Source organism: Cyprinodon variegatus, unplaced genomic scaffold (genome assembly GCF_000732505.1).
Source record: "Cyprinodon variegatus isolate N-32 unplaced genomic scaffold, C_variegatus-1.0 Scaffold291, whole genome shotgun sequence".
NCBI classification, from domain to species: Eukaryota; Metazoa; Chordata; class Actinopteri; order Cyprinodontiformes; family Cyprinodontidae; genus Cyprinodon; species Cyprinodon variegatus.
This window is the reverse complement of record NW_015150744.1, coordinates 79,132-90,717: the sequence shown is the minus strand read 5'-3', so window position 1 is coordinate 90,717 and position 11,586 is coordinate 79,132. Positions and strand designations below refer to the sequence as shown.

The window sequence follows — 11,586 nt, the reverse complement described above, 5'->3', positions numbered from 1 at the left end:
AAATATCAGAAAAATCTACTTGAGTACAGTAACAAAGTATTTGTACTTCGTTACTTCCCATCTCTGGAACATATGAACATAGCACACAGCTTTATGCATTATAACACTACACAGATACATTTATATACAATTATTCTAACAAATACGTTACATTTGATGTGCTAATTCACACCTTGACTAATATTTTGGGCCCTTTTACATTGTTATATATTAGTGTTGCACGGATACCAGTATCGGGCGGAACCTCGATCCAGCACTAAAATGGTGGTATCGGTATTGGCGAGTATCAACAAATAGCGCACCAATGTCATTTTGAGAGCCAAAAGTTTATTCAACTATTGTCACGTTCTACTGGATTTACTTTGTATTAGTCTTTTTCCTGCTTTACAAAGGTAGGCAGCAGCTTGAAAAAGCCATGATGGAAATTATTATACATCAGAATAGTATGCAGTTCTTCATATATGCACATACACATCAATTTCAAACAGATGGTATTGTTTATTGGCCAAAACTCCACAGGTATGGGGGCCAAAAAAACGGCATCGGAGCAACACTATTATATATATTCCCACATGCTGAGGAATGCTGCAGCACAGTGGGCCAAAAAAAAAGAAAAAAAAAGGATTGCATATTTGACCACCAATCTTTCCAGTTACTGGACTGGTAAATGTCACATTAAGTTTCACATATTCAGGAAAAACAAAAACAAAAAAACAGATTTTTAAATTTTTCTCTGCTAAAGTGTAGTAAATTTAACCCCGGTGAAAATAGAAAGATGAGACACCAAACCTAAGAACGTAGATGTGCTGCAGGCTGCTACATAAGCAATTTAAATGTTGTCAACACTTTAGCACACACAAGTATATCCCCTTGTGCCCCACTATACTTGCAAACAGACCCAAAATATTTATAGAGAAAAGAATTATCAGTTAAATTTCTATTTTGCAATAATTTTTTTGTTGTAGTTTTTTTTTTTGTTTTTTGCTATAATTATAAAAACTTAATATTAACATGTAAACTGTATCAGTGGTTCTCATGCATTACTATTACTGTGTTTCATTGTTTGATCTGAACTGTTTTAGGTCACAATATGAAATATTTAATTCATCCAGAAGGTGGCAGCATTAGGGTGTGATGTGCATTAAGATGATGAAGAAGAAATGTGTCGTGAGCTGTTAGCAGCATTAACTCTCCTAAAAAATCCACGAGAAGATTCTTCTTCCCCAGTATGTTCAGTCAGGATCGATTATATTGTTATATGGTTCAACAATATACCATCAAATTATTTACTGTTATTATAAACCGTTTTTTTTTTAAATATATACTGAATTTTGACTCGTGTAGTGCACCTTTCCGCCAGTGACAGGCAGCAGGTGGCGCTAATCTGCTACCGGAAAAAACACAAGAAGAAGAATCTATGAGTGAGACGTTTAAGTCCACCTTCAAGCAGCGCATCATTTAACTCCTACTGAAGAAACATTCACAGAGAAAGCCTTGTTGGTATGTCCGAGGAAAAGATTGACGATCAGCACAGACTGCTAGATTTTACCAGGACCCCCCTGCTCATTTTACACCGAATAGGTATGAAACATGCTGACATTTTACTGACAAATCAGAATTATGATTCTAGCATTATTTTTTTGTTCTATTTAAAATTAAAATACATATCTTCTTAGAACATGTCCTGCCAAGGCAGGAGCATCTATTACATTTATTATGTGCTCCTAATGATTCTGCTTTTGTTAATATTGTTGCCTTTTCTTTGGTGCTTGGATCTTTAGATAATTCCATTTTCCATGTTGTGTATCATATGCAGAGTCATTCTATACACATATCTATATTAATTCAATTCAGTTTATTTATATAGTCCCAAGTCACAACAAATCTCATCTTAAGGTACTTAACTGTTCATCAGATCATCCAGTCAAATTGATTCAAAGTTTTCTGTCTAAGGAAAACCAGTTGATTGCATCGACTCATTGACTCGGATGCAGTCCCTCACACTAAGCATGCTTTTAGCGTCAGTGGATTTTAAAAGTATCTTCATTCATATTAAGGTTTAAAGTGAGGACTACTTTCTTTAATCTACAATAGAGAGCGTTTCTCTTGTGTTTGTGTTTCCAGACCACCTACAAGATTATGTTTGCAAAAAGGAGACTTTCTGTGACCAGCGGCTCTGTAAACAGGAGAGGATTTGCAGTTTGGACCAAGAGGAACCTGGACCTCTGCAGATGAAAGAAGAACACCAGGAAGTAGACACTACCTGGACTAAAGAGGAGTCAATAGAGCTCCCCATAAGTGAGCATGAAGAGCAGCTTCTTCTCAAACTGGAAACTGAAGATACATTTATTATGACTCCTTTACATCAAAACACCCAGACTGAAAAAGAACCAATCAGGAACCAATTCATCCCTCAGGACTCGAATACAATTCAGAAGCAGGATCAAAACGACTCAGGTTCAAAGCGACATAAAGGGCCCAAAGAAAGTAGATGTCAGGAAAACATAAATTGTAAAGAAACTGTTGATGATTCAAAACCTAACTTGCAAGAGGACACTCACAAAGATAACAATTTGTACTCTTGTACAACTTGTGGTGATTTTTATTCTCAAAATAGTGACCTGACTGTACACTCGAAAAGTCACACAGGTGAAAAGCCTTTTCCATGTCTGACATGTGGAGAAAGCTTCATAAGAAAAGCACATCTAACAGTTCACATGAGAACTCACACGGGTGGGAGGATTTATGAATGTCTGCACTGCGGTAAAGGCTTCATTAATAAGTCTGCGCTTGATAAACACATCAGAACTCACACAGGTGAGAAGCCTTTCTCCTGCACTGTTTGTCATAGAAATTTTACTGTGAAAGGTCATTTGACTAAACAGTTGAGAACTCACACAGGTCAAAGGACTTTTTCCTGTAGGACTTGCAAGAAAAGCTTCATATCAAAAACTCGTGTAAACGACCATATGAGAGTTCACACAGGTGGGAACGTTTTTGAATGTGTATCTTGCGGGAAAAGCTTTGCTAGGAAAAGTCATCTGGTTAGACATTACAGAACTCACACAGGTGAGAAGCCTTTTAAATGTCTGTCCTGTGGAAAAAGCTTCACTCACAAATGTAATCTTGATACACACGTCAGACTTCATACAGGTGACAAACCTTTCAAATGTCTGTCTTGTGGAAAAAGCTTCACCCATAAGTCTAATCTTGATACACACATCAGAACTCACACAGGTGAAAAGCCTTTCTCCTGTACGATCTGTGGCAAATGTTTTACCGTAAAAGGTAGGTTGACTGATCACATGACGATCCACACCGATGAGAAGCTCTTTTTGTGTGGGATCTGTGGGAAAGGATTTTGCGTAAGCAGTAGCTTAAAAGCTCACTTCTCTATTCACAATAATGAGACGGCTAATTTCTGTGTAATATGTGGAAAAAGTTACTCTAGAAAAAAATATTTAAAAGCTCACATGAAAATTCACCGCGGCAAAACACCGCAGGAATCCACATGAGAACCATTTTCTATGATAATAGAAGGAAATGATGCACGATATGGATTTCACAATCTGATGTTTATATCGGATATTGGTCCGATATCAGCCAAAAAAACTAAAATTGTATTTTATCGGCCCACATCTAAAATCTCCAATATCTTCATGCTGATAGAAGCACTCAGCTTCTGCTTTTTTTCCCCCTTTTTAGGATACTTTATAAAGCCTTTTCTAACGTTCTACAGTATACAATAAGTAATGAAACTGGTACAATTTGTGCTAATTTCATATTAGGTCAATATCAGTTTTGCAAAGTCAATACCAATTCACAAAGCTGCAATATTGGTATCGTATTGGAAATGAACAAGTTGTATAGGGAAAATTCTAATACACACCACTTCAAAAATGGCATAGTAGATGTTTGCACAGTTCTGGAGTTACACAAAACATCTGGATAACCAGCAATCCAAGGTTCTTTGTGAATCTAATAAGATCATGTTTCTGCTATATAGTTTATTCAACTTGTTCCCAAACAAAGACAAGCTATGGCTCGTTTTGAAATGGGAAAATTGTAGCTCCTACCTCCTGTTCCTAGCTAATATCCCTTTGTATTTGACGGGGTCAACAGTTAGAACACTATTCCGGGTAGGATAGGAGATCTGGACTGCTGTGGTGAATCCAGGCAGCCTTCTGCTTGACAGGCGCCATTATACAACCGAAATCCTGCTTCCCATATTGGGACTACAATCTTAAGAACTATACAAGAGTTACACAAATGTAGCAAATGGCTGAAAATGGAAGTAAAACAGTCAACCAAACTAGATTGCGACGTACTATTATCAAGGTTTTTAACGTGAAAAATGTGAACATAGAAATAAAACTTTCTATGAACAATTTAATGGCAAGGGCAGTGCCATGTTGCGCTACTCTAAAGCTGGGCATACACTGTACGATATTTCTAATAGTTGTACTCAGCTACAGCTCAAACTGTACTATGAAACTGCAGGGTATAGAAGTTTACAGCTCAGATGTTTGTTCATGAGTCCAGCGTGTAAACCACATGTTGGACTTAATCTGTGCCGAGAGATGGCGCAGATCGGACTTATCGATGTGGAAGAATAACAACAAGAAAAACTCCCTTGTTTGCACATGCACAGTGCTCGAGGTTCTGGTAAATCGTAGTTCTGCTTCAACAGCAGGATTTGCCTACGAACACCCTACCACAGCCGACTGAATGTCAAACATGTTTGATTTTCTCCTGATCTTACAATACCTGACCTCGTTTCCCCTGTATACTACACAACGCAGGAAGCACAATGGGGCTGAAACTCGAAAAAATTCTGGCACGACTGGAAAATCAGCCCAAAAAAGGCAAAAAAATCGTACAGTGTATGCCCGGCGCAAGTAATGTGTTGCAGGGTGGGTTGGCTCTATAAAAACTGTCAAATACATTGACAAGACCAGTTATACATTACAACTGTAACACACTTCAGAAATTTGTTATGATAGAAGACAAAGCAAAGGATTTCAGTAAGTGTGTCAGCAGTGTGTCGCAGTGAGCTTGTCCCAGATATGATGCAGATATTTTAGTTTTTTTGTTTGGGGTAGAAGGGGAGAAGAGAGACTCCAGGGTCGCTGGTTCAATTCCAGCTGGTGCAAAGTTATGTTTGAGGGAAAAATGTTCCCAAAATAAAAGAAAATTCAAGAAATAACTTGCGCTATCTTAATAAAAAAATTTACAAATGCTATTTTGTGGAAATGGTCTCTTATTTTTACAACACAACACATTTTATTTGCTAAAACAAAGCTATCCCATTAAAGCTTTATTGATTAAAATATTAAGATATTTTGATATGTATATGTATAAGATATGTATAAAAATGTATAAAAATTAATTTCTTCAAACATACTGTACAGTACCTGGATACAGTATATTTTAATATTATTAATCATATCCAGTGCTCATCTTTATTTTTTCACAGAAAATTAGCAGGTCAAACTATGGCATCGTCTGCAGGCCAGTTAGTTATACGTCCGCTTGTACACCTAAATTTGGCCAATCATATATCAACGGTCATCTGTCAATCAAATGTTTTTGGTCATAGCATCTTGATTCATATGTTGCAGCAGCTAACATATGCAATGGTTGAAAGAAGAAATAAGAATAATTTCCTTTCCCATTGACTTTCGTCCCAGTGTTCACGGGGATGGACGTCTGTGTCTTCAGCAGGCGTAGAGCTAACAGAATGGGCGGCGTTGCGAGGCCAGGGCTCAAACACGTACGGCTGTAAGCCTTCTACACCAAACCAAGCTTCTGCCGCCCTCTTCCACAACAACTAAACAAATAAATAAAAAATGTATTATGGAGGCGACTCATCCACGACTTCCGACACTAAACTGTCCTCCTCTTGCATGTTTCCTCTGTCTATAGCGTTCCTTGACAGTGTTGTTTCTAAGTCACCAATTTAGTGCTACTTGGTCCCAATGGAATTTCCCATTGGGAACCTACTAGCACTAAGTTGCTAACTGGTTAGCAAGAGACTTCCAAGACACCAGCCACAACCAAACTTGCTTGCAAACCTTCCGCCACAACAATCCCGCCGTCTTGATAATCGACCAATCACATTTGCTTTATTCACTCATGTAAAGTTGTGCAACGGTTGGAACAGCCGCTTCTCTATGACTTTAAATAACTTGTTTGGGACTGGATGTAACATACAAGTAGAATCCTTAGAAGAAGATGATAGTTTTGCTAGCTCTGAATGTTCAACTGGTTTATAACGGGCTAAACATGGCTCAGATTCTATAGTTACATAAGATGCATACTAGCCTTCTAGAGAAGAAAAAAAAAAATCATATTTGGAGGAAATGCAAATGATCTCATTTTATACAGCAGTAAACAGTTTCACCAGACTAGGTAGGATTCCTGTTGGCATGTAGAGCACCATTTTCTCTCCAATTTCATAGCATTTTGCTTCAAATTGTGCAGCTCTGCATTAAACCAGGTTTTCTTTACAAATGGGGGCCTTTTGTCTAAGGCAGTATGCAGAGAACTAGTAACTCCATCAACAAAATCATCCATTTTAGAAGGAGAATAAAATGGTTGCCCTCTGCTGTATTGTTCAATGATACAGAGGAACTGGAAAGTGGAACAGATTCGTTACAATATATAACTGCATTATCCTATAACTATCTGCTGAAATTAAACCTCCCTTTTTTGGGCAGGAGAACTCTGTTAAAGTAATGTTGACGTTTATTAAAAATTGAGGACAATACCACGTCACCAAAATGTTCAGTGTATGAAGAAGAGAATGTGAGGGACTAGTCACATTTTGAATAAAGCCAGTCAAGTCTAAGATAGCATTAAATGCTAAATTTAATCCATCACCTTCAATGTCAGCATGGATGGTAAAATCTCCCACTATGATGACCTTGTCGGTACTAAATCTGATAGGAACTCTGAAAACTCATCTAAAGATTCAGCTTAAGGACCTAATGAACGATACAAAGTTACAAAAAGAAAAGGTTTTGTTGGTTTGAAATTTGGATGAGGGAAACTAAGGGTTAAATATTCAAGAGAGTTGTAAATGATTTGGGAGTATACTAAAGATTCTCAGACTCAGTTGGAATGACTTTGGAGTAATCATTACATCAGAATGAAAGAATGTTGCTGCTCCTCACACAGAATTTATATGGAACGGTATATGCAAATGTAAATAGCCAGAGGGATTTGCCTCAATTATGCTCACATAATCTCTTGCTGTTGCCAAGTTTCTATAAGGCAATAAATCTATTTGATTATCACAAATCAAGTCATTAACTAACACTTTTTGAAGAGATATGTTAAATAAAGCACATTTAATTAGATAATCATGATGTACATCCTGTGATGGACTGGCGACCTGTCCAGGGTGTACCCCGCCTCTCGCCCATTAACAGCTGGAGATAGGCACCAGCACCCCTCACTTGGGATTAAGCATGTTAGAAAATGGATGGATGGATGATGTACTGTACTGCATGTGAGATTCTTTTCCAATTGATTTGGTTTTGGTCATGGGCAAGAATAATTAACTCACAAATAAAAACTGGGTAACAGACGAGAAACTGCAGAAAGGTGTGTTCAAGTGCGACTCTGCTTCCTCGTACCCTAGTATGTCAGGGTTTGAAAGAGAAAAACATTTGGCCAGACTCCTAGAAAAGACGAGCTTGACCATCCAAAGTAGGATGGATGCCATCTCTCCGAATTCGATCAGGTTTTCCTCAAAAAGTTTGCCGGTTATAAACGTGGCTTACACTGGATACAAGACCAGTTGGACTCCAACCTATAGGGGGCAATATAACTCAGATCAGATCAGTTTTTACCTCTGATGACATTTACTGACAAAATAAGATATTCAACCTCTTTTATTATCATTTAATTAATTAAGCAGCAACAAATACTCAGTTTCATGCTGTTAACATATATACATCATCTGTGGATAATCTATTATTACTAACATGTCAGTGACATCAGATAAGAGGTGCAGCTGATTAATGTGAACAATCCAAACCATAATTAGATTTAATTCAAACACTGAGGAGCAGTTAGGGTGGACAGATAAACTCAGTCTCTTTACACTGAGACAAAGCGGAGTCACTTCAGTTTCTACATCATGGATGCAGCCTTCAGGGGGCTAACAGGACTCCAACACATGCATCTTTAGGGACGTTTCAAAGAGGAAGAAATTCAAACCAAAACTTTTGTTTTCACATTTGAAGCAGTTATTAGCTAAGATTCATCCTGTTTCAGCTGAACGAGAATCCCTCAGTGAAAGACGGTCTGTCTCCAACGTTTGTCAGCCGTGAACGGCCACAGACACTCCACGATGGAGGTGGAGAACGCTCGAGGCTCGACGCTCAGGTTCAGCAGCTCCAGGCGGGAGCAGTTTAGCTGGCTGTTGATTGGACGAGGAGTTGACCCAGCTGGCTGCTCAGTCAGCTGTGGACGTTACAGAGACACCATTACAACAGAACCATCTGAAACAAGCAACTAAATTCATCAAGTTAAACAGCTCACTGGGTGCTGCCCAGTAAAGTCAGCTGACTCACAGGGATGAGGTGATTGGACGGCAGGTTGAAGGCCTGCGCCATGGCAACAGCCATCTCATACTTGGTCATCTGCTCTTTCCCCGAAAAATGGAAGATTCCTCGGATGGACGGATCCTGCCGAGAGAAAAATGGGTTTGATTGGTCTCAGGACTTCCTTCCATGTGTGACGTCCTGCGTTAGTTAATGCGCTAGGAGGGATTCAGCGCATCCTCCGATGAATGAATAAACTAAATAAAACTAAATTAAATAGAAGCAGAAAGAACAAACAGCAACACTAATGCAATACTGTCCTTTAGCCACACACAAGCAACGTTTCAAATTAAAATCCAAACCCTGCACTGAATTTTAAATTTCCTTTATTTTGGTAAAATAAAATTTTAAACCATGTTACTAAAATACAACATATTTGTATTTCACCAAAAAGGCTTAAGCTGATCCTATCTTTTAGCACTGACCCTACTTTCCATCTAGCTGAAAAGATTTCTAGGAGACAATGTCAAACAGAACATACTCTTACTCTATTTGAAGTTTTTATTTCTCAAAGTATGAAATCGAGTTACAGTTCTTGATAAAGATTATTCCATAAATTCCCAACATTACCAGAAATAGTTAATCTCCAAACATATCCACTAGCCGAGATTAGATTTACTTTCTCTAATTTATAACCTTTTTTTTCATTTTATACATTACCAATGAAGTATAAAGATATACAAGATCACTGAACTTTAGTGCTTTAAAAAGGAAGAAATCTGGGTTTGGTAGATTGATTATATGTTGAATAAATGATTGTCCTTATGACTCTTTTCCGCAGCCTATATTTTGGATTTTGTAACTAGTAGGCGATAAATGGTAAATGAGATAACAGTATAGCATTAATATGGTAGTATTATTTAATCAATTTTGTCTGTGTGAAAACTAGGTGAGATTTCCAGATTAATTTGCAGTCAATTTCCTAAGAAATTTATTTTAGACACTTTCCAAAACGACTTCATTTAATTTGCTATTTTTTAATGTCTGTACCCAGTTTTTTTTTTTGTTTTATAAAAGAAAATTAGTTGATATAAAATCTTTTATTTAGTTTTATCAAGTCCTTTCTTCATAACACTGAGAATCTGGTTTCCCCATGAACAAAATAAAGTCATCTGTTATTTGTAACTGTAACCTATTTTAGCCCATCTGAAGCCCTAAAGATATGATTAATAGATCTAATGAACAGCTAAGGGGCCAGCATGGAGCCCCACATTTCCCCCTCAGTATTTCTGATTTCCAAGTCTTATAACATACGAACTGGAAGCCATTTTCAGGATAACTCACCAGCCATGCATATGCACGGCCTGAATAATAATAATTATTGAACAACTAGCTTTGATTTATGGTTCTTTAAATCCCCACTGTGTATTTCTCATTTATCGCACAAGCAATACATTCATTACGGCTGCTGAAGTGGACCGACCTGCCCTGAAACCAAACTGTTCATAACATCATAAATTTGATTTTCTAGTTATCTAGTCTTTTTACAATAATTTCTTTTCTAATATCTTTGAAACAGAGCTAATGGAAAAACTGGTCATTAATTTGAATAGAAATGGCCATCACTTTTATAAAGGGGTATGATTTTTGCCATCATCATCTTATTTGGAAATAATTATATTTGAAAAGATCGGTTAAAGATAAGATTTTGTGGTTTTACTGTGTCATAGATTATAATTTCAATTAACATCATTTTTTAAGTAAATGACGTTATGTTTTGTTTCAGCATTTTTTTGGTAACGCTTTCCAGGTTCCGTCTGTCATTACCAAAGCAAAACCTTTTCTAGAAAATGCTAGATCATCAAACAGACATAACACTCCTGTTTATACTAGATTTAAAATCCAGATATATTTCATAAGCAGATTAGATTTTACTTGCAATGTGCTGACAAGGCCTGGATGAGCCTTAGATGTTCCAATTAGGGGTGAGTATTGGTATGGGTGTTGCAAAACGATACAAGTCACAATTGTTGGGTCACGAAATGATATCACGATATTGCAATATCACTGTATATATATTACGATATTTTTCTCAACTATCAAAATTACATTCATAGATAAAACAGCAAGTGATGTATAAGTTCATCAGAATGTATTGATCATTTTGTTATTTTGGTATATATGTGGTTTGGAGTTTGAGTCAGTCTACGTCTTCCAGTGTGACTGCCTCAACTGCAGATATGGTGCGAATAGGAGGTTGCAGTCTAGGTCCAGGGGGGTCCCGTATCCGAGGGTGCAGTCAATGGACCAGGGGTGTGCTGTATAGGTGTAGGAGGGTAAGGTCTAGGAGGGTGCAGTCTAGGATTAGGAGGACGCAGTCTAGGTCAAAGAGGGCAGAATCAAGGAGGGTGCCATACAGAAAGTGCAGTCTAGGAGAGTGTGTTCTAGGTCTAGGAGGGTGTGGTCCAGGTGTGTGCAGCCAAGGTCTAGGAGTTTGCAGTCTTTGAGAATTCAGTCTAGGTCTAGGAGAGTTTAGTCTAGGACTTGGTCTTTAAAGAACTGGTTTTGATTTTATCCCTGTTAGTCCACATTTCCTTGAAGGTGGAAGTAAATTTTTCCTTGTGTGTTTGCTGTAGAACTAGAGGTTGTGTTGCCAAACACTGGAGGTGAACAGATTTTACAGGCGTGCTCTGATTTGCCTCTTTTTTATATGACTTTTGTGTTTTATCACTATATATATATATTACTTTGAGCTTTTAGGCGTTCAAATTACTATTAATAAACCTGCTTAGATGTGATCTGGTGGATGGATGCTGCAATGGTACTCTAGAAATTTAGGAGTGTCAGGATCCATTTAGCAGTGAACAGTAAATTGTGAGTTTCCAATCCATTGTTATCCAAACCCTCAGTCTTTTACCAATGCTATACTTGCTCCATCAGAAACGCATTTTACCAGGCACGTGCAGAGGGGGGGGCTAAGGGGGCTTGAGCACCTGCCCCTTTTGCTCCATGATCCCAATGTGCCCTTTTGGTT

The 11,586-nt window shown here is 37.8% G+C and overlaps 2 protein-coding genes across 2 annotated transcripts in view; one reads left to right on the top strand and one right to left on the bottom strand.

The window, feature by feature from the left end:
- The first annotated feature begins 1,444 nt into the window (after positions 1-1,444).
- On the top strand, positions 1,445-5,144 carry LOC107090342 (gastrula zinc finger protein XlCGF57.1-like). Its single transcript, XM_015383665.1, has 2 exons — positions 1,445-1,581; positions 2,125-5,144. Exons 1-2 carry the CDS (start codon positions 1,503-1,505, stop codon positions 3,513-3,515), a joined length of 1,470 nt encoding a protein of 489 aa, XP_015239151.1. The 5' UTR covers positions 1,445-1,502; the 3' UTR covers positions 3,516-5,144.
- Positions 5,145-7,872: 2,728 nt separating this feature from the next.
- LOC107090334 (methionine adenosyltransferase 2 subunit beta-like) overlaps positions 7,873-11,586 on the bottom strand; it is a 14,776-nt gene continuing 11,062 nt past the window's right edge. Inside the window, exons 6-7 of the mRNA XM_015383655.1 lie at positions 8,583-8,696; positions 7,873-8,472 (exon numbers count right to left, since the gene is read on the bottom strand). Of these exons, the coding sequence (XP_015239141.1) occupies positions 8,299-8,472; positions 8,583-8,696 (288 nt within the window). The 3' untranslated portion in view covers positions 7,873-8,298. The remainder of the gene's footprint in view (positions 8,473-8,582; positions 8,697-11,586) is intronic.

Excerpts from the sequence above, each read along its gene's own strand:
- LOC107090342 (XM_015383665.1), top strand. The coding sequence starts at position 1,503 with ATGTCCGAGGAAAAGATTGACGATCAGCACAGACTGCTAGATTTTACC. Across the intron at positions 1,582-2,124 it reads GCTCATTTTACACCGAATAG|ACCACCTACAAGATTATGTT; the intron begins GTATGAAACATG and ends TTGTGTTTCCAG.